Raw genomic sequence first — 27,930 nt, 5'->3', positions numbered from 1 at the left:
TATTCTCAATATTCGTAATCTGTAACCACACAATTAAATATAAAACCATGAGATTGACCAACACAGTTTTTCAGATTACTGAAAAGTGCTATCAATGACCCTTGTTCAGTATTCATCCATACAGATTTAGTCATTGCCGTCCGCCTGTGATAAATGCCTAGCTCTAGAATGCTGAAGTAGTCATCTTGTAGGCTCCATCAGTACAATTGATTCTCCCTTGAAATATAACAAATGGATTTTGCAGGACAGAGAAGACACCAAGAGCTCTTTAACAAGGCAGTTGAATTTACCAAATTATATTATTATGTTATTTCCTGCTGGCAGCTCTTATTGAATCTGCACATTTTAAATTATTTTGTCAAATAAAACGATTGAAGTTGGAAAAATGATTCTGGAGAAGGCAAAGCACAAAAAAAACAGCGACATTAAAGAGGCATTGGCAGTGTTGGCTGTAAAGACAGCCTCTAGTCCGAGCATATAGTATATTTGCATTCAGGATACTTAATTAGATTATCCGCTAATAGCGAAAAAATGAAAGCATCTCTCACCTTGACAAAACTATCTGGGACGCCTGTACTTCCCTTCCCTATAATAATCACTTAATGAATCATTCATCTTTAATAGATTATGCAAATAGAGGGACATAAAATCAACAATGATCAATAACGCCAGGCGTTTAATTACTCGTAAAAAAATAAAGAAAAACACTTTAAGATTAAGCATGATCTGCAACCTTTTTTGCCTAATGACACCATTATTCCAAAAACTGGAGCATAGCCTAAGTGCAGTAAAATAAGTCCTCACTTCTCAAGCTTTTTCCTTAATCTGTCCTTTAAAATGTTTACCTTCATTACTGTGGGTAAACAGCACTGAGTGCTAATGAGTGTTTCTACGCTTTTCTATTCACTGATTGAAATCTTGCATGCGGATGAACATGTTAGTGTTAAGGTGCCACCTGGGATTGTCATGCTGAGCCTGCAATGAAAGTTTCCCACACTTGGGCTGAGAATGGATCAGGCATAGGCACCTTGATGACATTGAGAGGAAAGCAGAGAAGCGCCTGATGAGGATAGGTTATTGAAAATAAAGGTGGATGCAGTAAAACACTTTTTTTCAACTCCACTGTATGTTTAACATTGCTTCACATAGCAAAAATGCACATCTGCTTTTTGAAAGGGAGCAGCACAGCTTAAACAAATATACAGGGAAAGGTGACCTTGGGTAATTCACCTTACCCTTCTTATCAGTGGACCATGACCTACTGCTGAACTGTAGCACATAATAACATCCCAGTTATCACTACTCATATTATACTGTTCCACCACAAAAAGTCCCACCAAAACATGATTCCTGCCTCAATGGACATGCCAGGCTTAAGAGCACACATGACAAAGAAATATCATAACATTTTTTTTTTAAGCCATCTTGGCAAAGCTGAAATATCTCATTCAAAACATAACACTGTGTTGTTCAGATTTTTTTCTGGCCCTTACATTTTTAGAATAGAATGCATCATTTCCTAATACAGATTAGGTCAGGTTATTGTGAGCTGGGCTGAAAAGAACCAAAAAGTCCTCCACTAAAACCAAGAAAAGTCTAGAAAAGACTCCATAATACAGAAGATATCCACATGTCTAATTTCGATCACAAATCCCCCAAAGAATTGGATTTTTAACTCACGATAAAATGCATTTCTCTGATGTTCATTTACAGACACAGCTCCTGATTCTTCTTATCCATTGGGTTATACTGCCCCCCTACGGGAATAGGACACTAGGCAGGAAAAAGCTTGACTATGTTCATGGGCAGTCCCAGGGGGTACTATACACCCACTCTCAGCTATAGGCACTCAGTTTTGTTACAAGCAGTGTCAGAAGAAAGCCAACTCCACAGAGGGGTGGGTGCTGTGTCCATCAATGAGCATCAGGGAAATGGATTTTACGGTAAGTCAAAAATCCCATTTTCTCTTTTGTTCATTGACGGACACACCTCCTGATTCTTCTAACCATTAGGATGTCCTAAAGCAGTGTTAAAAATGAGGGGTGGAAAAAAAGCTGAAAAAAATTCCCAAGGCTAACCATAGCCAACCAGGTAACATGGAGCTCAACCATAAACAATTGGAGCTCACCTGAAAAAAAAAATACACCCTCAAAGAGGACCAGGTCCTTTAAGCAGCAGCCAGCAAAACCTTGCAGCCAAAAGAAGCATCTGCAGATATCAACACATCCATTTTATAAAAATTTTGTTGGCCGTCTTGCAAACCTGTGTCACTGACGCTTGATGACAGAAGCCCAGGAGACACTAAGTGCGCTAGTAGAGTGCTACTTGACAGGGAAAGGAGGAACCTGACCCTTGATGGAATAGACCTGAACCACCGTCTGATCCATCTGGAAATGGTTGCAGAAAAAGCGAACAACCCTTTGTGAGGTCTGTCCGTGAGCACAAATAGAGAGCCTGACTTCCTAAAAGACTCCGTAGCTGCCAGGTACACCCTAATTGCCCAGACCACATCCAAGGCATGCAAGGCAATTTCCTTCAGATGTTTAGGCCTGGGACACATGGAAGGCAACACAATGTCTTCACTCAAATGTCAGAGACCATCTTAGGAAGGAATGACAGACAGGAGCGAAGCACCACCTTATTCTTGTGAATCACCAATAAGGTGAACGACAGGATAACGTCGCCAGTTCGGATACCCTGCGCACAGAGGTGATAGTCATAAAAAAAGGCCACCATCTAGGGCAGTGTAAGCAAGGAAACCTTCTGAATATTTTCAAAGGGAGGCTTCTGTAGAGCTGAAAGCACCACAATAAGATCCCTGGGCAGCAACGGAGCACGCACTGAAGGAACCAAATGTCGGACACCCTGAAGAAAGGTTCGCAACAGGGAGTGTGAGGCCAAAGGTCATTGGAAAAAGACCGCCAAAGCCGAACCTGGCACTTGATGGTACTCAAGGCCAATTTCTGTTCCACCCCCCAGAAATTTTAGAGGGCTGGAAGGAATTGGTCAGCCCACCTTAGAATGCTGGCTACTTACCGTGCCACCAGGACACTACTTGTGCCCCCTTGGTGATTGACACAGACCACGGCCTTGGCATTGTCCAAATTAATTTGTACCAGACACCCCCGAAGACGAATTATCTAATGAGCCAAACAAAGGCTGATCGCTCGGATTTCCAGAACAATAATCGGCAGTCTGGACTACTGCCTTGAGGGTGGACACCATCAGGCCCAGCACCCGCATGCAAGCCCGGAGGGTTGACTGTTTGCTGAACAACAGAAGCTAAATTGTCTCCTGAAATGTCTGGAGTTTTTCCAGAGGAAGAAACACGCTGGCTGAGGCCAAGTCCAGAGTCAGACCCAGATAGTTCGGTTTTGGTGGACAGAACAAAAGCAGACTCCTGAAGGTTCAGAATCTAACCGAAGCCCCTCAGAGTTTGCAGAGCAATCTCCAGTTGTCCATCAGAGCTGTCAGAGACTTCACTCACAGAAGAAGATCGTCCAGATACCCCAGTACTGCGATCCCCTGTTGACTCAAACAATGCCAGCACCGGGGCCCACACTTTTGTAAAGACCCTGAAAACGTTCCGAAATCAGAACCAGAACAATTACCCCTTGAAGGAACAAGACTTTCACTACCCCAAAGAGACCCATAAGTGATCTGGGCACAAGTGTAGGTTGGGAGGGAAGAACCTTTTTGGAGGATAAGACCAAACTCGATCTCGTAGCCTGACCGGATAACTTAGTGGACCCACATGTCCTATACCAGGGAGGTCCATGGATCTGGAAACCAGCGAAGTCATCCCCCTACCCCAGATATGGGTGAGGGCACCCCTTCATGCAGAGGAAGCCTCGTCTGCATGTCTGGAAGCGGCGAGGGTGTTTCTTTTTCTGCTCATGTCCGCTCATGGCTTGCCAGACCAGGTCCTCTTGAAACCTCTGGTGAAGGCCCTGACTTTTGATCCCTTGTCTTGAGACTCCGAGGAACGAAAAAACCTCTATGAGTCAAGGAGAATGGCTCACGTCTACGACCGGGCTCCTTGCCCTTGGTAGCCTGCAGAAAAAGAGTACTCTTCCCCCCTCTCAGAACCTTAACAATGTCATCCAAGGAAGCTCCAAACAGGCAATCCCCTACAAGGGGGAGATCAGATAAGGCCTTCTTAGAAGTCTGTATTTCAGCCAGATAATTCGCCAAAGGACCACTGCTGACACAGACAGCCTAGAAATCAAAGAAGCCACATCCAAAGAGGCATCGCAGATAAACTGTAGCCCCTGGACCAACTAATCCACCAGCTCCGCAAGACAGGAGTAAGCTGTTTGCCTTACAGGTCCTGGCGTAAAAGTTTAGCCCATTTTGTCAGAGCTGGCGACACCAGAGCAATAGTAAATACCGGCCTAAGCGCCGAACCAGCCACAGCGAACATATGGCGGACCAGAGGCTCTGCTCTCCTATCAGCTGCATATTTAAAGGCTGGGGCTCCTCAACTGGAATGAAGGTAGCTTTATTTAACCAGGAAACTGACAAGTCCACTACAGGTGGGACCGTACACCTTTATCGCAGTTAATCCTCATAAGGACATTACAAGCAAAAAGCGCTTAGGAACCACTGCATTTTGGAAAACCCCACTGTTTTGTGACAATGTTTTTAAAGTAAGCAGAAAAAGAAACACCTTTGCCACTTTGGAGGCCCTGTGGGTGCCGAAAGGGACCGGCGCCTCCCACGCAGCTACAGCTGCAACCTCCATTTTTAAAGTGTCACGCACTGACACAAACAGTGTATCCACCAGCACCTTTTCATGCGGGGCTGAAAGAGCAGAGGAATCATCCTCACTATCTGAGCGCTCAGGGTGCGTGGACACAGACCCAGTAGGGTCGCTATATACTAAGCTCACCCGGAAAACATAACAATCAGGGGAGGCCGCCAACTGCGATCCTGCAAAGGGGACTCCAACCAAGGGCCCACGAATGGCCCGCCCATTGGACCCCGCAAAAAACAAGGGGGTCGCCCTCCATGGAGGGCATAATAGGAACTAGCCCCCTTAAAAGGGGGCCACCCGATGTGACGCGGACATGCAGGCAGGGTTTCCTGATGGTTCCACAGCACTAAAAGGGGCAGGTGCCCCACACAATAATGGTGACAAGGCTGTCATTAAAAAATGAAGCGCCCCCACAGTGCCACCCCTTCCAAGGTAGGCGCCAAGCTGACCACATGGCCTAGCAGGCCACAAGTCACTGCCTTCATTTTTGTGGAGGCCCAGCCGCAAGTGCAAAGATCCGAGCCCTGCAAATGCCCAAAGGAAGAGTGGGGGCTTCAGCTAAATGCACTGGGGCCGCCCCCCAACGGAGGCACCAAACTTGGCCGCATGGCCTAGTAGGCCGCAAGCTGTGGCCTAAATTCTTGTGCCAGGAGGGTGGATGCCCAATTAGGACCCAGTGGCTTCAGCCACCATCACAGGGGCCGCCTCACATAGTTTCCGACTAGTAGGCCGCAAAGCCCCAGCCTTAATTTTTGGCTGGATCCAGCCACATGAGATGCGTACCCACGGATGCTAAATTACCCACTCCCCCAGCCCAACAACCACCGCAGGAAGCCTAGAGGACATCCCTGCCTCAGTCACCAACCCTCAGGCTGCTTAACCCCCCCCATTGCACACCAGGAAAAACCTGGTCAGCAGCAACTCCAACCAGCCCCCCTTAAGAGCATGTGGCAACAGCCAGTTCATAATCTCACCCAGGGAGGGGGGGGGGCAAAGACTCACAGTGACTACAAACATTTTAGAGGGGGGAAGGAGGGGAACCTGGGTTCCCACTGTCCCAGGGAGGGGCCCACATCCACCCCAAAATCCTCCAGGAGTGAAGGGGGGCAACTACTTACCATACCACGAACGGGGTGGGCATCGCTCCGGACAGACCACTGCTCCATCGTAATGTGGGTGCTGTCGGCCAGGAGAAACGCTGCGACTTTAGGCAGGTCGTATGAGTCCTCGCGAGACATTTTACCCACAGGCCAATCCCCGTCCAGTGGGGCTATGTCACGGCTGACCTAGCTTGGAGCTGGGGTGTGCACACGCTTTCTGGCTAGACTGGGGGGACCCTCTGGATCTAGATTTTCCAGTCCATCGCCTATAGCTGAGAGTGGGTGTATATGCCCTGGGACTGCCCATAGGTGTAGTCAAGCTTTTTCCTGCCTAGTGTCCTACTCCTGTAGGGGGCAGTATAACCCAATGTTTAAAAAGAATCAGGAGCTGTGTCCATCAATGAACGAAAGAGAAATAAGGGTTTGTCCCCTCATTTATGGACAAGAGAGGCGGCTGTGCAACTCAATCTTTGTTGACTGTTGGCTTTTTGCATGGCTATGCTCACTACCCTAAAATTAAGATAAACAATTTAGGATTTGTGATGAAATTGAGATATGAATATATCTTCTGTTTTAGGAAGGTTTAACTATGCTTAAACCATAGCAAAAAAAAAAAAAAAAATCAACATGATTATATCACCATTGTTTGTCAAATTTTAAATATCAGTTGGGTAGAGACAGTTGGATTTTGCTTCTAGCATTAGAAGTTCACTTATACAGCATAGACATTTTCTCTGATCATATTGTAAACCTACAGTAAACCACTGGGAGAAGGAGGTAGGGGCTTTTGGGGAGCAGCATTGGGAGGAAGCAATGCAGACTGTACAATTATGTCCGCTTATCATCTCTCAAAGACTTTCACAACTATATCTTTTTTTATGGGTCCATTACACTCACACAGTTGTTTAAAATGGGTGTTGGATGATTCTTTACATGTCGTGGAGATCATGGCGATCTGATTCACCTATTATGGAGATGTCCCAAACTGCACATATACTGAATGATGGTCATCAATACCCTAATAAGGTATTCCAGGTCATGATGAGAGAAGACTCTAAACAATTTTTATTGCTGACCTCTATGTACAGGAGTTTCCAAGGCAAGCTATTGCTAGTGCATTGTTTCAGGCATGTAAGCTAATTTTACTCCATTGAAAGTCAGCAAAGAATGGGTACAACCTATGGGAGATGTGCTTAGATTAGAGTGCTTTAGTAGCAGAGAGCGTGCCCTGACGAATTTTGAAAAAATATGGACCCAATTGCTAGACACTCCTGGTTTAAGGCTGGCTAATTTAATACTGGAAACACATCTTTAAAAGGTAAGGCCAGATCTTTTATATACTTGCATTTAGTCATAAAAATGTACAATTGCTCTCTAATATACACTCTGGAAAAATTGTATTTTCTTCATAAAACTAATTTCTGATTTTAAAAAATATTGTTAACCTACAAGTTTTTTTTTTTTTTTACCATAAATTTATCAAGCATTAAAGTTACAAAAGAAATGATGTAGGATATGTGCAAAGTGTTATTTGTACAACAGTTTTGTCATATAAAAAACTTTTTAGGGTGGATTTTTATAACGACAAATAGGCTGATAACTTCACAAGGGAATATTGCCATAGTTTACTGAATGATTTTTCCCTTTGCAAAGAATACCCCATCATGTGCAAGGAAATAAAAAAAACAAAAAACAAAACAAACCACTATATTTTTGCTGGCACACAATTGGATAATGAAAGTCAGCAGAGCTTTAACTCATTCACCAGTCTAAAGGAAAATTAAATTGCCATCCATTTCATTGCTTATATCTGTTAACTGAGTATTGTAGGAAAGAAATGCGCAAAACATAAGCCAGTTACAATATTCAAAAAAATGAAGGTCAACCAAGCTTAAATAATGTATATAAAAATAGGTGTACAACAACTGCAGCACCGGATGCAATAAAACATTGAAGCTGATATACTAAATTAATTAGAAATTTTCACACAAAAAAGAGTGAAGATTAACTTCAGTCCAATTATATGCAGATGTATTACGAAAACAGGAATTTGCTTTTCAAATGAATGGTGAAACTTCTTATTTTCTTTAGTAAAGCAGCCCCATTGTGTTACAGCTAAACTGCATGAAGCCTGAACTAGTCAGAGATTACACTTTTTATCAATATTTACCAGATAATTTTAGGTCCATTTACAAAGATTTTCATATTTTGCTTTTCTACTATAGTCTTCTAGCTGTAAAGAGTTGGCCATTTCGTGGACCAGAATGTAACAAAATGTAATTATATTATTACCTAAGAATTGGAAAGTGGTATTTGTTTAGTCTACACTATAGAGATTGTGCTTCTACTTTTTATGTGTGATAAGTAGACTTTAAAGGGGGGATTGTATTTTTATAATATTTTATTTATAAAAACAGTACATATGACAGTGCAGAGTTTTATGAAAATAATCAATTATCTTATCAGTTATGGTTAAGGCTTTATAAGCCTTGTTTGCCCATTTCATAAGCAGACTTTACTTCCCGGTGTACAGTGCTGCACGCAGTGCCTTGCTGATAATCTCTTTCAATTCACTTTAAAAACAGGTCTGACTGACTAAAAAGAATGAACTCACTATGTGGCTAATACCTCAAAAGTTGTTTGCAATTATAAATTCCCTCTAGTAGCTAGACCATTAGCGAGTGAAAATGTAAAAGTCACATCAAAATGTTCTTATATGAAAACATTTACTTTTTCAAAATATGTGGTTTTAGAAAATGAAGGAAACAATAACAGCAAAGGCTTGAATAGGTCCCAAAGAAATAGCTATTTGGTAAAATGCAGGCGGTCAGTGGATTTCCATACTGCTTGTGCTTCCTGAGGCTAGCAAGCCATGATATATAATTTCAGGGCTTTCTAATTAGTATGCCATTTGATTGGCAGTTGCAAAGTACGTAGCAAATCTGACTCCTGTTAAGAGATGTGGTCATTGTGTGCATTCTTCTCTACTTTTGAAGCTGATAAACTCGTTTTTTTTAACTCAACTTTCGTGATATTTTGTGGACATGGTTGGTCATTTTTCCCTTGAAAGCTTACAGAATCAACATAGTACAGTAATAGTGGTTTGCATCTGCAATCATAGCTGCTGCCAGTTGTATTGATACTTATTAGTGTAGAATTCCCATTAAGTTCTTCATATAGTGACATTCACACAATGTAATAAACATGCCTTGACTATTGCTACTCCCTTCTCATAGGCCTACCTCTCCATAGGCTATCTCCTCTTCAGTCTATCATGAATGCTGCTGCCAGCCTCATCTATCTTACCAACTGCTCAGTGTCTGCTACCCCTCTCCGCCAATCCCCATACTGGCTTCCAATTTCCTAGTGAACTAATTTCAAAATACTAATTACAACATAGAAAGCCGTTCACAACTCTGCCCTGAGCTACATCATTCTTGTCTCCAAATATCACCCAAACTGTCCTCTCCACTCCTCCCAAGACTTCCTGCTCTCAAGCTCCCTTGTCTCCTCCTCCCATGCTTTTTCCAGGACTTCTCCAGAGCCTCTTCCATCCTCTAAAATTCTCTACCTCAATCTGTCCGGCTATCTTCTACTCTGGCTGCCTTTAGGCGATCCCTGAAAATTCATCTCTTCAGGGAAGCCTATCATGCCTCCAACTAATCTTTTATCGCTTTCATCAGCTCATCCCCCCACAGTTATAACCTTTTGTACCACTTGCCCCATCATCTTAGATTGTAAGCTCTTATGAGCAGGACCCACTTAAACGTTTTGTATTTTATTGTATTGCGACTGTACTGTCTCCCTTTTATATTGTAAAGTGCTGTGTAAACTATTGATGTTATATAAATCATGTATAATTATAATAATAAACATGTAATATAAAACCATGATGCTGTATTTAAATAAACTCAGCTTACCTGTTACCACTGGGTAGCTCTGAGGTCCTGATACATTGGTACCAAGGTCCGCATTACCAGAGGCTGATAAACTAGACTTGACTTCATCCAAGCCAGGGGTTAGTGCTGGAAGGGAGTACTCATTTGCCTAGTTGTAAGTAAAGAATAAGATAGGACTTAGTGAACATCCTAGAATATAATAACATGTACTTGTAGCTTACAGAAATGGACATTTTTCAGGTATATGATCTATCTTTTTTTCCTACTGTGAAAGCCCCATTCTAGTGTACTATGGCTAAGAAAATCCTAAAATTTGGCCTTAACCAACTGCTAGTCGATTAATGTACACAGCAAAATTGCAAATATATAAAGATTCATCAGATGTCAGTCAGTATTCCAAGCACTTAGACCTGTGTGTATTCATCATCTGACTGCAGCAAAGATGCTCAGCTCTGCCAACATACGGCTACCATAACACAAATAATATGCCTTAAACTGCAGCATCCCATAATGGCTTTACTTTTTGGTGGTCTTTGGATCTTTCCTGTTTAAACACAATTGGAAGTCTGGAAAACATTGTCCTCTGAATAATCCAGAACACCTTAATAAAAATAAAATCAGCATGAAGTGCTGTAACTTGAAAAATGTATTCTATTTGGATAAAGTTTTTTAAAAACTAATAAAAAGTAATGCTTTTGTAACAGTTGCATAAGCAAACTAACAGGTTTGCTTGGTAATACAAATAGGAAATAAAAAAAAGTCACCTGTCGTCCTAAATCACCAACATTTGATTTTCTGAATGATGTGCTTCATTAAATACAAAGGAAGGACCACTCCCCCATCACCCTGGTCTCTTCTCCCTCTTCCTGTGCAGTGGGGTATGAAATTGGGGAGTGGGCCAGAGCACATGGCCAACAGAAGGGTGGGAGGGGGAGTCATTGAATTTGAAAGGGTGTTCTGTCCAAAACAATCTAGTAATTGCCTTCTTATTATGGTTTTCTCAGGGAGCAGACCTTGCTTTCTACAGCTGCCTTTTCAGTGGGATAATAAACAGGGGGAACAAAAAGGGAGAAAAAACTCTTTCTGATTAATATTACATTAAATTAAAACTGATTTTCTGCTCCTTCTAGCCCCGTTTTCTTCATCCACACCCCCACCTCTATGTCTGGACGCCACAGCCTAGTCATTTCCAATTCCTTTTTGTATTGATCTTCCTGTTGAAATCAGTTTCGTAATTAGCTGCAAATTAGGCCTTCTACTGGGGGTGAAGCTGCCCCCTGATTTATCACCGGAGTAATTCGCTGTGATCGGAGAGAAATTAAAATGAACTCAATTAGGCTTTAGATTTGCTTTATGGCCCCTGTTTTAAGTTTCAGGGGGAAAAAATGACTGTGCTGGCGTTTAATAGTCTAATGAAAGTAAATAAAGGTTATCCATTGTAATAAACTCAGGGACTCTGAGAGAAGAAAAAATCTACTCTCAGACAGGGTTTCTCTTCATTTCATGTTTTATAGTTTGGGGCATTTTCTAAAGATATTTTTTTTCATTTCATGTTCTATTAAGATAAACAACCTTTAAGATGAAGCTGAAGCTGATTGTGGAGGGAGATAGACAAAGAACAAATATACTCATGTGTAGCTTTCATGGTTACTTCTATACCTTATTTCAGTAACAAATCAGAGGGATCTAGAACCATAGAGTATTACTTCTAGATGGTGTCCTGCTTACACCAGGTCCTGATTTTTACCATAATGCAGAAATTTTAAAAAGAGAGTTTCTATTAAAAAGAAACACTAGTGTGTTCTATTTGTTGTGCACAAATCACTAGGAAGTTTTGCAAACAGAACATGAAACAAATGTGAAGGAAAATTGTCTTTTGCCGAGTATACTCCCCACAGCTGGGAGTTTGGTAGATAAGGTAACAAACTATATCTATGGGAGTAGACAGATGCCTATTAGTGAAGCACTTTTAGGGGGAACATCAATTGAGGAAGTTAAAAGACATGCCCTAATTGCTATTGTTCCATTTCAAGATAAGGCAGTTTACCAATGGAGAGCCTCAATGGACACCACTACATTTTCCAAAAGTTAACGATAAGCCCAGGCATATATTTGTGACATCATCCATGTCTCTACTGTTGTTCTAGTTACCTGTTCTGATTTAATGTGTTCTGAAGTTTGAAACACGTCAGGATAGGACGGGCGTTCAAAAACTCGATCTAATGCTTCCAACTGTTGTTGGGTAAAGTTGTCTGCACGTAAATGTTTCCGTAAGCTCTCCACACTACTTTGAGAATCTCCATTTGGCCCAGAACCATCGGATCCATCTGTAGGAAAAAGAGACAGTATCACAGTCATAAAAGCCTTACCCTAATGCATAGCAATCCTACATATAAGCAACATCAAAGCTAAACAGTACATAATTATAATGCACAGGTGCACTATATTACCAAATTACCAAAATATCTGTAATGCTGTTCAGCTGTTCCCATACCCCTGCTACAACATATATTACATAGCTTGCAGCTCTGCAGCTTCCCACGTCAGCTACCGTACCTGCCTACAACCTGCCCAAGACTGGCCATACATTATACAATTTTTTTGTACAATTTTACATATACTGTAATATGAGTTCACACTTAAACACTTTTAATTTGTATGCAATCATACAGGCCCCTGTACTACATAGTTGAAGGTAAATCTAAAGGAAATTGAGTAGAAAAATTGTATAATGAATGACCGGCCTTACTATCCTTCTGTATGATGCCTAGAACCTTCTTTTCCAGTAACTACTTCTTGAAACATATTGATATGGCAACATTGTTTAATGCAAAACAAAGTCTGATATACTCTCCCACTGAAATGATGGGAGGTAAATGTAAACACCCTAGGCAGCTATAATAGTAGTATTTAAAAAATACACCTAATGTTCCTTTAATAAATACACAAGTGGGCTATCTAAGTTCTGGTATTAAGAGCCACTCCATCCCAAACATATTTTTCTTATAGGGGTGTAGTGGTAATCCCCACCTTTGCCTGGAAGCCTAGTAGGGAAATCCTACACCTCTAGCATGGCTTTGAAGCCTAAAAACCATCTTTTTAGCTTAGCTGGTTGTATCATTTGCCTGTTAATGCTCAATATATATTAAAGCTACTAGAGTGAGCCAGTCATAGCAATGGTGTCTTTAGAAGGGTTTCCTTTGGAAAATATGGAAAACTTGCAAGCTGATTATGCAAGTAGTTAAGCTAGGGATTAAACCATATCCAAAATCAAGATAGCTGCTTTAGGTGGGATGTTTTTTGTTAAGATGGCCTTTCAGCTACATACCCGCACAGCGATTTTTATTATTTCCTGGGTGTTTCCAGTTTACTACCCCAGGATATAATGATATCACTACGACATTATATGAAAAAGGCCTCTGTTTTAGAGATGTCAGCCATTCCTGGCATATCCATTGCTGAAATCTTCCAATCTTTACCATATTTTTTTAAGGCAGTATCTATTGTGGACTTGTATTTAGCACTTCAACCTACTAACTGATCAGATCTAGGATTTTTATTGGTTTGGCTGTCTGTTGCAAATTTGGAATACAATGCCTGCAATGGGAAGTACTGCAGTGTATTAGAATTTATAGTATAAATTTCATTTGCAGGGCTAGTCCTCTCCCAGTTTTTTCCAGTGGGAATATTGCTGAAGATTACATTAAGACCGATAAATCTTATTCTTTGCAGGTGATTGTGGGATATGATATAATCAATATTACATTATATACCATGGAGCAGTATCCTTCATAAGCTAACGTAAAATATCAGATATTGATCAGAAGAAGTCCACAGCATTTTGCCCGACCCTGTAACAAAGCATCATGTTCGTTTACGCTAGATGAAATGGTCCTTACTTTTTTATTCCATTATGAAATATTTAGCCACAGTAGTAGAAATATTCAATGGAAATGTTTTGTTATTTACATCACGTTTACATAGCCTGCGATCATGGTTATGTAAAAGGTTCCATGTAATTATGGATGCATTGAACACCAGGCAGATATACAAAAATGCAATTTTTACACTGAGCAGAAATCAGGCTGAGACCAGCTTAATACTTCAACCAATTTCAGCTCCAATGCTTTTCCCAGTGCATAGCTCACTGGAGGAGAGAGCAGAGTGATGACTTCTGAACAGTGTGTTGCTTCTCTTTCATTGCTCGGTCACAGGTTGGGAGAAGGTTGGTGACCAAGTTGTATTGCTTAACACAAGAGGAGAAAAGTGTGGTCACTGATCTGATTACGCTGTCTGGAAGTGTTCATTGGATCCCATGGGTAGCTAATTAAAATTGCAAGTCCTTTGGAAGAACTTAGCTGTTTACCTGGAGTTCTGCTTTAAAGTGCACCTGTAGTTGTGGGTCATATTATAAGCGACAAAAAAGAAAGTATAGAAAAAAATGTAACTTTTTTTTTTTTATTTAGCTCTTTGGGTTTATAGCGGTTTTGGAAATTGTAATAATAAATGAAAGCTTAACTTGAGTAGAAAGGGAGCTTGCTATTTCTGTTATCTCTGTTCAAAATGCTAATTTATTGGCTGTTATGTTATAATTGGCCAAATGAATAAAAAGGCAGTAATTATAACTTGTAGTTTACTAAATAGGTGCAAAAGTTAGAAGCAATAATGCACAACAGGTTCAGCATGGCGAATGGCATGAACACACTGCAGAATCACACAAAAACAAGTTATGAAAGCTGCAACAAACATGGACTCCTTACAGCAATGTCCTTATGAATCAATCCTTGTATCAGGTGGGTACATACCAGAGTATCTATAAGACTAAAAAGAGTCTATCTGACAATCACTACTTCAGAAAAACTGTTCTGAACACAAACGGCTACCTGGAATTATTCTCTTAAACACCATCTCTCTCAGTAAAGTCCAGGGTAGCTCCTTCAAAAAGTGAACAAGGACAGCAGGGACAAAAGACCACTCCAATGGAATTGGAGTACAGTGGTAGCATTTGGGGCGAGGCTCCCCACAGTAGCTTGGTCTTGCTAATAGGCTCCTGCTCGGCTACTCACCTGCCAGTTCTGATAGTGGAGGGTCATTCACTTGGCTTCAGATCACTTGCCCGTCTACCTCTGCCACATCATATGTTGCCTCTCTGAGCTGCTTAGGGAGGGAACCTGAGGAACTAACATCCATGAGCATGTTCAGGAACCCAGGGAGTTGTGGGATATGTAGTTAAAGGGGTCTGTGTCTGAATCTGAGCATAGTGAGTAAATGGGCACTCTGGCTATAATATATTCTAAATCTATAACTCCGAACATTCAATTCTGATTTCATTCTTACCTAGCATGATACAGTCCTGTTTCTGGGACAGTGAATCAAGGCTTTGAAGCAAGAGAAAGCCAGAAAATTATCATTTTCAGATGGAGGTCATCAATTGCAGCCTCCTTGTTCCTTCCAGCACAGATTTCCTTGAAACCCTGCCCAGCATGTATTCCCTTTAGGTTATATACCTGAAATTCTGCTGTATAACTTTTGCTACAATGCCTTCTTGAATCTTAGCAAGAACGTTTTTTAAGCTTCTCGCCAAAGACTGTTGCCTTAGCAGCATTGCCTTTGCTCAACCCCGTTTTGACCTACAACACAATGTGTTTACCTGGAGAATATTTTAATGAAAGTTATAGGGCATTAAAAATGTTGCCATTTATAAATGGATTTATATTAATAAACGCAGCCAGTAGGGTGATGTGTCCATTTTCGAAAACATAAGGTCAAATGTGATCAAAAGTCAATGATGCCAATTTGTCTTTATGACTGAAAACAGGCTAGAAGATCTTACTAGGTGTGACAACTACTACAAAAGAACACATTCCCACAGTTCATCTTATGCCCTTTTCCATGCTCAGATAATAAACCAAACACCAAGTTATGGTTTTCATAAAGCAATGTATTCAAAAGAAGAATGCCCATGGGGTGCTGACCAAGTCAGTTTTAAATTAACCCCTTCTAAGTCCTGAATATGGCATCAGTATCTTACAAGCATATTCCCTACTTGGGTTAAAGAGAAGTGCCCTTTGGAAAGGCAGAGTCATCCGCTAACACACATCAGTTTTAACACACATTTAAAAGTAAAAGATCAGCTTTTAAAAGAGCCATGACCCAATAGACAAATGTCTGATCGTGTATATGTGTATGTGTGTGCCTTGATTACTCTCACAGAGCTGTCCTCCCTCTTCTGCTTTATTTATGCAGGGGGCCTTTTCAGATCTCGACAAATCTGTCAGTCTAAATTTGCGAGAGATTATGGTGCTCCCTCTCTTGCACAGGGAGCGATGATATATGATATGTGCTAGCCCTATTGATTGCCTGATCTGGTGGCAGAGGGCCGGCGAAATGAACTTGAAATGAACATCATGCCTCAACTCATTGTGCGTATAATACACTACTTAATCCCACATTTTTCAGCTGCTATGGAATTCAATTGATCAATCATGTTCCACTGATAGTGCTCTTTTAGGGGTTATTGCTGCTCGGCACGTCATACAGTTATTTATTTATTTTACCCATCGTGGACCTGGTGATTGGAATCTGCTTTAAAGAGGGAACATAAAAAGTAATGCTAGGGAGAGGGTAGGGGAGCAGGAAAAAAGAGACACAGGGTAATTAACCTTGTGAAGACAGGACGGTTATTGTGCATGCTGTCCTATATATGGCCATTATTTATAGAACTAGTAATGCATAAATGAGCTATACCTGTTTATGTCATATTCATAAGACACATAAAGCCTCTTCTAATAACACACTGCAAAGGGTTGTGCTGTACAGGAACCAATCAAAGATCAGTTTTCATACCTCTGACCGGAAGGTTGACAAGAACAAGAAGAAAAGCATGCTTGAAAATTGTGACTTGGAATAAATGATGGAATCTAACATTTTATTGTGATATAGACAAGGATCTGGGGGAAACCTACCTTTCTTATTGATGCAAACGTGAAAATGTATTCCAAGTCCCAAGCATGCCTACTTGCCATTTTTATGTTTATGCTTCTAATGTGAGCATTGTACAGCTTTATTTATGTATGCACCAATATGTATGACAAACAAGTGTACTCCTGCAAGATATAACAATTTTCTTTGCTACACTCCTGCCAGATCTATCCATTGTTTGCTATACTCATGCCAGTCTATCCAATGTTTTTGCAATACACATCTCGCATATATCCATTGCCTTTGCTATACTCCTGCCTTGTCTAAACATTGTCTTTCTATATTACTGCCAGGTTCATTTATTGCCTTTGCTATACCCCTGTCAGGTCTAACCATTTTTTTTACTATACCCCTGTCAGGTCTAGCCATTGTTTTGCTAAACTCATGTGACATATAACCATTGTCTTTGCAAACTCTTGTTGGGTGGTCTAACCAATGTCCTTACTATACTTTTGCCAGCTCTAACCATTGCCTTTGCTATACTCCTATAAGGTCTCTATCAGGTCTAACTGTTGTCTTTGCTATATTCATGTCAGGTATAACTATTTTCTTTGCTATACTCATCTCATGTATAAACATTGTCTTTGTTATACTGATGCCATGTACAACCATTTTCTTTGCTATATTTATACCTGGTATAGCCAGTGTCTTTGCTATACTAATGCCTGCCTGGTACCTTTACTATAGCCCGAGATGCCAAATTTGCACATCAGTGTAGGCAGGCACATATGTACAAATGTTAGCAGGGATGCCATTGGTGCCATAATGACACCCATTGTCTAGTGCCTAGGACAACATGGTTGGAGGCATCATCAAACCCTTAAAATATACAAATTATTATAACTTTTCCTTTATTTGGTTTCCCTCTGTCTTCCCCTCTGGTTTCCCCCATCTTTAGAGGACTCTTTATAGTTCAGGAAACACAAAACCAACTGTACCTTTTCCTGTTCGATGGTCTATACAGATAAAATATATGTGAGCCCAGTCACAAAAACGTCAAATAAAGTATAACTTGTTAATGAGATTTTAAACTACTTCTCAATTTTATAAAACCTCCAGCTTTAATAAAAAAAATACCTCATGATCCTCCATTGGGATCCTTACTTGGGCACTTCCTGTTTTAGGGTGGCACGGATCTCTTCCTGTCTCCTAACTATTCTGCTGCACTTTCACCCTGCTACCCTAACTAAGGCCCTGAATGTTGGTACACTGATAGCTTTGAATAGAAGCCTTTCTGTTAGAAAAAGCTGCCAGATAGCAATTGGCTTTCCTGTATAAAGGCAACATTGTAAAGCTAACACCTATTTTTGGAACTTTTTTCATTTGGAATTGTGGTTGCTGGCAGCTGAGACTCTTTTTGGGAACCTGGTTTATCTATTCCTTTTTCATTTTGTAATTTCTAGTATTCTGCCAAACTCTAGATCAATGTGGTAACACAAAAGCAGTGAAAAACATAATATTTTACAAAATACCTCACCCTTTTGTTCTGTTTAAACCACATTAATATCTTTAATCTTTTGACTTTTAAATGCAAACCTCGCAATGACAGGGTTAAACTCTTGCACTTCCACAGATGAATATTTTATTTTTAATTAATAATCTAATTGTAACATTGTGTCTCGTTCTATTATGTCTTGTAGTTAATGGCACTTCCCCCCACCATCACCACCACCACTGCCGCCACCACACACTTCCTAATTCCCTCTGAAACCTGCCAGTGTCAGGCATCTTTCCTGGACACCCCCTTGGGGGCCTTTCATAGCGTTGGCAGTTGTTGCAGTTTCAAACTCAATTGTTCTCGTCGGTACTGAGGCAAATGGAGTCATTAATTACCTTCTATCAGCTGGGCTGAGTTCAGAAGGCGATCAATAACCCAGCGTTTGTCATTCACAGCAGCAAGCGAGCGAACAGAACAGCTAAACCAATACCCGCACAGAGCACAACAACATCATATAATCATAATACTAGTCATCAATACTGTAGCAGTGTTTTTCTTCACAGAGATAATTCATTCCTTCAAAAACAGAAAATGACTTTCCCTTTCTCGGTCAGAGCAGAAGGAAAAGATGTAGGAAGCTTTGGTTGTGAAATCTGACATCAGTCATCATTCTTCGGCCCCCTGTACAAGGCATTGGCTCAGCATTATGCAGGGGGATGCTGCAGACCAGTTACTGCTTTCATAAATGCTTTACCTTTATTAAGCTCATTAATCATAGATTTAAAGGCTAGAGTTGCAAGCATAGAAGATCTAGGCCAAGGGTATGCAGCCTACTGCATGCCAGATGTTTCTGAACTCCAACTCCTATCAGGCATCTGGTGGAAGCTACAGATTATGAACATTGCTGCTGCTTCTATGATAAACAAGGCCCTACCTTTTGGCATACTATTTTACATCTAAATAGGCGTGCACTGTGTTGCACTGCATTTGAGGTCACTGCTTTTAAAAGAGGTGGATGAACTCACTTATTTACTGTCAGGCCTACTAATCTGGACAACAGCTGACAAGAGTATGAATGGACTTGCATATAATGAATCAACAGCTTGTCAATAATCTGACAGTTCAGGCCTCCAAATGAAGCCTAATATCAAGCAAATTATACCAAGAGTTGAAAAATTAAAGGAGAACTCAAGTTTCATTCAAAATTGATTTACCTATGTAAGTGTTAAAAAGGCCAGTTTTTAATGTTATTAAAGTGAAACTCCAGGCAAACAATATAATACACAATATAAACAAATAAAGGTTTACTCTTTTACCTGTAAATGGATTTGTAATTCTGTACAAGGTGCCTTTTCACTTATATATACAGTATATGTCATGGTGGCAGCCAGGCAGGTGACATACTCATTTACTAAGCTCTGAAGCAACTGCACTTGCAAAAGTGTACAGTCTATTTGCCTTTAGCCAATTATTCCCTAGTATATCTTTCTTTCAGCCACTGCAACATCATTCAGTTTGTAGACAGAATTTTCCAAAAATCCTTATCCTATACTGCTGAATTTGGGGCATTGTCTCTTCAAAAAATGTGCAAAGAGACTAAGGTAAACATGGCATCCCTGGCATAAACTTAGGTATTTTCCATTTGGGGAAATATTTGCATGGAGTGCTATAATTCAAATTTAACGGATGCTTGGAATAATTTTTACAACACTAGGATGGTTTGTGCAATAATCATACTGGTATACAAAAAGTTCTTTTTTTTTTTTGGTTAAATAAAATGGACTTTTCACATTAAAAAATTGAATGCAGCTGTATTGTATCGTTTATCATACAGTAAAGGCCAGTGTAACCTTTTGGTCAAATGTGATATTGAAAAGCCAGTCTGTAGAATAATCTAATATTTAAATGATCTTATTTTTTTTTTATACTTTTATGAGCTCTTGAGATATTTATTGGTGGTGAATTACTAAAGGCAAAAAGGCAGTTCACTTTGCATGGACATTTCTCCTTAGCTAAGTGAATGTGGTGAGTTTGCAAAGAATACCCAATCTGGTGCAAGGCAAATTAAAAAAAACAAACATATTTTTTCAACCACAGGATTGGATGATGAAAGTTGGCAGAGTTTCACCTCATTTGCTAAGCGAAGGGAAAATTCCCTTGCATAGTAAACATTCCTCTGCAAAATTTGCCTTTAGTTTATCAACCCAACTGTATCCAATACCGGGGTCACAATTTTTTTAGCATTTTTTTTTCTACAGACATTTGATCATTCCTCACTGAGCACATTGGATACTTCACAAGCCCTCACAGGCATATGGGCACAGGACAGGTAATCAGTAGCACCAAGCTACACCACAAAACACTAAAGTCCTATGTATTATGCATGTATGTTTGATCTACAATCACAAACCTTTCTGCAGCACTGTGCAGAGCAATAATATTTCTAATTATCACATTAAAAAGAAACTATGACGCCAATGCTCCAAGCAACACTAAACTGACTTAATATGTGATGAGGCAACAACACTGAATAAAAGACACCTAGTTGTACAGTCAGTGAGCGGAGAAACCTAATAAGTTATGCATGAAGACAAATTGTATGCTATCACCTAGGTAGCTGAGCAAACAAGGTAAGGCTTCACCAACTAGACGTTGGGGATATTCAAACATGAACATCTTTACAAACTATCATTTATCTGTGAGAAAACAAATGAAGCATGTTGTATATGCCTCAAAGCAAAACTAATGCCAGGGAATCCAACATAAAATGGTACCTGTGTGTAGAGGAGACAGAAATAAATGTGTTTTCCTTGACAGAGTTACCATGCAGTTTCCTTCAAGACCAGGGTTCAGATCCGCTGAACCAGAACATCAATGCTCCCAAGTCCTTACAGCTCTACAGCTTGAACTTTTCCTTTCTTCTTTATCTGTGCGGTTAGTTATAAACTCATTCAATTAGAGTCAACAACTGATTCTAGATGTTCCCAGCATTCAGCTCATGTCCAGCTTGATAGATAAATTCTGCTCTATTAGAACTGTCACATTCTCTAATGCTTTATCCACCTTTTAAAAGGGTTTTCTGCAAAACACTACTAAAATATTATATTCAGTGTCCTTTTCTCTTCTGTTTTAGGCACCCCCAACCCCCTTACTCAGAAAGTCACACTTTGAAAGCAAGTTTAAAGCTGGTATATGCTACCTGTGAAAGCACTGTCTTTTGACTCTTCGAATTGGGAAACAATCACGTCTGGACATACAGGAACATCTGCAGACACCCCCCCCCCCCCCCCGGTTAACCATTCATGTAGTAAAGATCAAAAATTCAAGATGGATTTTTCCTGATATTGTTCCCCCCAAGATAAGTTGCACACCAAGAGTCTCTAAACATGCTCACTTGGACAAAAAGTAATGTATTATAAACAATTCCTGCAACGCTCCTTTGTGCAGAAATGAGCATAAAGTAATAAATGACATGTATAACAATTAAACAAGACACTCACTCTATATTGCCTGCTGTATGTTGCTTCTGAGCTGTATTTCTTCAATGTTGCCAATGCAGTGTAAGCATGTGTGTGCCTAATGGCATGTACAATAAGAGCAGAGCAAGGAAGAGGAGTTCTAATCAACCTAACTCAAACAGGCTGGGCCCTGGCCATGGGCAACCAGCATTCATGCAATAGTAAAAATCTCTGATGACAGTGCACACTCCTCAACAATCACCTCCTACCTATGCTGACACATTTCAAATGTAGACCTCCAATCTTTCTCCAGTCACCAGTACAGGAGCATTGGTGTGGAGGGTGCACTGTCATCAGAGTTTTTGTTTTACTATTGCATGCATGCTGGTTGCCAGTGGCCAGGACCCAGCCTGTTTATGTTAAGTTGATTAGTGCTCCTCTTTCCTGATCTGCTCCTATTGTACCTGTCAGGCACACACATGCTTACACTGCATTAGCAATATTGAAGCAATACAGCTCAGAAGCAACATGCAGCTGCCAATATAGAGTGAGCATCTTGTTTTATTGTTATACATGTCATGTATTACTTTATGTTCTTTTTTGCACAAAGGATTTGTGTGTGAGCGCTTCAGAAATAGTTTATAGGTTTTGATTTGTGCTGCTTTTCAGGGATTTAGGCTGTTTCTTAGCTGGCTGCCCCACAGATCTTTTTAACCACTTGTTGCTCTCCTATTTGCGCTTGACTTATTTATTGTCAAAAAGTTATGTGTGCCACAATCTTTCCACAGAATGACTGAATATTAGTCAGATCTTCTAACTACAATCTCATGTCTGTGATCAGCCTTAATGGACAAGTCTGGCTATAGACTTTTGACAATGGTTTGGCCCAAATTATTAAAATGCCCAAAAAAAGTTGCGCTGACTCAGAAATAGGAATGCTGATTTCTCTTAGTCTACATATTTTTATACATTTTACAGTCTCACTACACAACTTTTATCATTAGGGAAGAACAGGCCGGTCAAGGAGCCTTTTCCCTTGCGGTGAAACTAAAGAAGCCTGCTGCAGATGCGAATAGGGCCTTTTCTACTCTTAACTCATCCTAAACCTGTAATAGGAAATGTAGGCATCAGATATTAAGCCATACTTCAATGCTACCTGAAGTGTTCTCTATCACTGCCATGCCCATTTTAAAATGCAGATACACTGCCATTCACATCATTACAGAACTATTCTTACTTACTGCAATGAAATGGAATATATTTAAAGGGCAATTCCAGGTATTAAGTGCAAATGATTGGAAAGTTTCAAATGCTATCTATTGCAGCTGTGCTACCATCAGGAAAGTTTACTAAGTTTTCATGAATCAAGTTCTCACTTATTCTCTCTATCCAGAGTCTAGAGAGCACTTCACAAGGTCAATGAATATGGCCCGAAACGTGTGCTATGTAACTTCCCCTCTTTATTCCTCCTGATGATCACCAATCACTTTCCAATATGATTTATATTAGGGGTCTCCAAACTATGGCCCTCCAGTTGTTCAGGAACTACAATTCCCATCATACCTAGTCATGACTGTAAATGTCAGAGTTTTACAATGCGTCATGGGACGTGTAGTTCCGCAACAGCTGGAGGGCCGTAGTTTGGAGATCCCTGGTTTATATAAAAACAGCAAGAAGTGTACTGTTTGTATGCTTGGAGATACTTTGACTGCATCATGAGGATAGGTCAGTACATTACCATATTACCAACAAAACTGGCGTGAACAGGTATTACCTGGGTAAAAAATGTAAGCCTTGAACTAGCAGGCTATGCTCCCTGTATACATTTCAATCTTAAACTTCCTATTGTGTGTAATACACCAAGGTAAACAACAATGTACCTTAGGTGTTTGTTACTCTAACACTTCATATTCTTGATATACGCCTGCTGTACCATGTGCGTGTATAAGAAAGTATACTGTTCTCTTTGTATTACTTCCTTTGTGTGACATCCCTGGTTTTCCTGCTAATTCCCCTGCTCTACTGTTAAAAACTTACCCCACTAAGCAGGAGAGCACATTGTGGTTGATTCTCTGGCTATGCTGGGAACTCAGCCTGCTCTCCTCCAATGATCAGACTTATGCTGACACACCCCACTTCACAGCCATTCAATGGAAAGCTGCTGCTTCTCCTCCCCCCAGCTTTTATGCAGCTGAGAACAGAGGGAATCTGATCACTTATAAAAAGGGAAAAAATATATTGATATTTTTTTTTTAATATCTATATAAAAAGGTTTGCCTTTCATTTCTATTTTAAACTGAATGGGTTGTTTTACAAGGTGATTGTTTACAATCACTTTAACTTGAGGCACTTATCAGAAAATTATAGATACAAATCGCATTGCTTTTTACTCTGATTGGCTGTCACTAGTTTTGTTTGCAATGTAATGTTTACCTCAATATACCTAACATCGCTATAAATTATATTGTAAGCTTGAATGCAATCTATTAACATTTCTGTTTGCATGAATAAGTGCTTGTAGGGAGGATCAGCAAATCAGTATTTGCCAACATTGGTGAGCCTCATGTACACAAGAGAAAACCTATCCCTGTTTTATGGGTATTATGTGGCTGTTATTTTAAGCGATACAACCAAACTAAAATAGCTGTACAATTTAGCTCACAAAATGATGAGTTAGCCTACAATCAAAAAAATCAGAACACAATTCTAAAAACACTATGTATGGAGAATACACGGAGGTGTTGCTGTAGCAACGGGATGTTTGCTCTAACTTTAATTTACTTTGAAAAAAAAATTGAGTTTTCATATATTAGTATTTATACTGTTTTCCCTTCAGCAGTTTTATTAAGTAAGCTGTAACACTAAGCTCTCGAGATCTCTTAAAATGTTAAAAAAAATGCATCTTACCTAATTTGTTCATACATGGCAGTGATTCTATTGTCACTCATATTCAAAAGAATGCAAGCAACAAAAAACCCGCTACAAAATGCAGCAACTATAAGCATGAAGAGACGCTCTCCACGGCTATTGCAGGGAATTATGGGATCTGCCACAGTCTGGTAAATATCCATGCTGAATCCTGTCAGTTAATAAACTGCTTGTAGAAGCACAAACAAAAAGCTAACACAGAGGTTTCTGACCCATAAGGTTGAGTGACTATGCACCTTAAGGCCGGAACAGTGTGAAACACAAGTAAGCCTGAGAGAAGCTCACAAGCCAATCTCAAATGCCAGCTTTGTTAGCTGGAAGGACAGAAGGAAGGCGAAAAATTACATAGCATGCAGCTCTAACTATGCTTGTTTAGAGGAACTGCTTGCATTTATGAAGTCTTTGGTGCGGAAAGCAGGGTTGCAAATGACTGCATCAGGAGCGACAGTAGGGGCCATTAATTTCCTGTTATGTTTTCCTGTGTTGGGGGCTTTATTAATTTAATTTTACACTGTCGAACAACGGCGAGAGCTGACACTGCCACACTTTCATTTTTTTTTCATCACTTCATTCTGCTTGTCTGACATACAGCTGCAAATTGTGCGGCCCAGCGAAAGCAACGGGACTTCTCCTAGTGATATTCATCTAATTCAGGCCCAAATCTCCATTTAACCCCCTCCTGTGGGCATTCTGCTACTGAATAAGTACATGGGATTGATTCCTGTACGACAATGAATATGGACACTTATCTTTTATAATACCTCTATTTGTGTCAGGCTGTTTATATATTATCATGCTTACAGCACTTAAGACTGTGTGAAGGGTGAGGATGATGTGCATATTTCATTTTACTGAAAGTTTCATTCAGATTTGTTGCTATATGCTACTTCACTGGGCACACTGCACTTTTTGGTCTGTAAAATTTTCTAGTCAACAGTTTGCAGTTATATCATTATTCCATAGCAATAATGTAACACTGGTGCATGCTGGGATATGATGCTTTCTATGTAAGAAAGGGTGACAACTGGAATAAAAGACTGGGAATAATAATTAGGAATTCCTAACTGATTAGAAATATTTATAGCATACAATCAATGCAAACTATAACAATATTAACATGGCAGATGATGAAAACAATACATGCTTTTACAGCTAAACCAACATGAATTGGTTTCTGTACAAGACCAGTTGCAGTTCAGTACTTAGACCATAGCCATAAACACAACAATTCTGCAAATATTAAACTTCCCAGCGTTGGCAGTTGGATAAACACACAATGAACATGCATTGTTATACAAAAGAACCTGAATTACTACAGGAATTATCGTTATTTACCTACTTTACCTTGTCTCATACACAGCTATGCATAGGAACTCCAATAATGGGAAGGAGGCCCTAGACATTCAATTGTCAGAACCTATAGGTAGGGATGAGGTTTGGGTTCTCATAGATTTGCAGTTTGGTAAAACTTGGAATTAAAAGAACTTCAGTTAAAAAAAGTCAGCAGCTACAAGAACTGTAGCTGATGACTTAATAAAAAGACACTTACCAGCCCAGGGATCCAGCGCTGTCTTACCCCGGCCAGATCTTTGTCGGTCTTTGGGTTCCCAGTGCTGTTATGTTGACTGTAGGAAACCATATTTCACTCCCTGCAATTTCACAGCTGGCTCCCTACTGCACATGCACGACCCACGTTGCACTCTTTGAATGGCCCTTCAGCCTCCTAGGACCTGTGATGTATCCCAGGAGGTTACAAGCGGTGAGGGGGGCAAACCTCCACTCTAATCATCTAGGTGATAAGAGTGGAAGTGAGAACCAGTACCTGTCAAAATGAGGTACCCTACAATAATAGCAGAAGCTGGGGTGGATAATGATGGAACTTTTTTTAGTGAGTGAAGTTCGCACTGCATAACTCTTGGCCTTGGATAGATGGGTCCCCGGGAGCCAATAATCACTGCAGATATATTATCAGTGTGTGCTGAAGCTGCTTATAGAAAGCTGTCAAGTCTTTATAGGTAGAAATGCTTTGCTATACTGTGAAATACAGTGCTATATTGTGATATACAGTGCATTATAGTGCTCGTAGGCGTCCGCAAAACTTTTTTCAGGGGGGGGCATAATTTTAAGGTCACCCATGCTACGCCCCTTTTCAACAATGTCATGAATGGGAGGGGCTTAGTCATTATACTTATTATGAGTATTTATTTTTGAAGAGCAAACAGCAGCATTTATTTTTAAAGCATTTGTTAACCTAAAAAAAAAAAAATATTGATCATGTTCCCTTAAAGCATGTGATACAGCACAGTGTTTTGCTGTGTAATTTGGCCCCTTCTATCACCTAAAATACCTGGCTGACCCTGCCTGGCTATGTCTTCCCTTCTGTAAACTGACCACGGTATACCATGGCTGCTGAGCCCTGACACTGTGGTCAGTTTACGTGCCTCCGTCATCCGCAGCCCTCCTGTCCTCCTCTCTCCCCCCTCCCTCCCTGCCAGTCTGCTCCTGTGTCAGTGCCCCTCCCCTCCTGCTGCTGTAGTTTTATTTAAAGTTTCATATCCTGTCTACAGTCTATTTATTAATCCTGTGTGCCCCGTGTCTGTGTTTTATAAAAATAAGCCATTCTTTACAAGTTTTAGAGTGCCACTCACCGCTCACGTGACTCGTCGCCTCTCTCCTCCTCTCCCCCTCCCCTCCTCCTCCCCTCCAGACTGACACCAGTGAGGAATCCTTGGCCCTGCAGGTAGCTGTCAGACGGGGAGAGGAAAGACCTGACGGGTCACGTGAGCAGCGCTCGGCCCTCTGAAAACTGGCAAAAAAAGGCTTATTTTTTTTTAAAACACATACACAGGCATACAGGATTATTAAACAGACCAGACAGGATGGTATAAAGTGGCTTAACCACTTGAAAGGGGAAGTTGAGATTCCAGAGGGGGGCATTTGCCCCCCCTTGCCCCTACCTGCGGATGCCCATGATAGTGCTATACTGTGCCAAACAGTGTTATTCTGTGCTATATAATGCTGTGCTATCTTGAGCTATACTGTGCTATACAGTGCTATATCGTAGATTGCAGTGTCATTATCTGCATACCTTTGTGTATTCCCATGTGTTCACAGTTCCATAGACCTAACTGTCCTTCTTAGAACTTTTTTTTTTTTCTGTAGCAACAGCAAGTGTAGGTGGATGTTCAATTTTTTTTTTTTTTTTTTTTGCCTTGCTTAGGTCTTCTTTTAGTTTTGGGGTGTGCAGCATACACTTGTTGCTGAACAGTTGTTGGAACTGCTCTTTGTAAACAGCGTGCCCTTGCATTCCTTTGCAGTAATTAGTGTGCATCGAAAGCACCCACCACACATTAACCCCAATATCATCATA

The 27,930-nt window shown here is 40.4% G+C and overlaps 1 protein-coding gene across 17 annotated transcripts in view; it reads right to left on the bottom strand.

Annotated features, from left to right (window-relative positions):
* The window catches only part of PAX2 (paired box 2), an 80,436-nt gene that overhangs the window by 13,605 nt on the left and 38,901 nt on the right, over positions 1–27,930 (bottom strand). For all 17 annotated transcript variants that reach the window (XM_082268193.1, XM_082268183.1, XM_082268194.1 and 14 more), the window contains 2 exons: positions 11,907–12,082; positions 9,777–9,903 (listed from right to left, as the gene is read on the bottom strand). In XM_082268193.1, the coding sequence (XP_082124319.1) occupies positions 9,777–9,903; positions 11,907–12,082 (303 nt within the window). The remainder of the gene's footprint in view (positions 1–9,776; positions 9,904–11,906; positions 12,083–27,930) is intronic.

Source organism: Pelophylax lessonae, assembly GCF_965119305.1.
Source record: "Pelophylax lessonae genome assembly, chromosome: 9".
NCBI lineage: Eukaryota > Metazoa > Chordata > Amphibia > Anura > Ranidae > Pelophylax > Pelophylax lessonae.
This window is presented reverse-complemented; position numbering and strand designations above follow the sequence as displayed.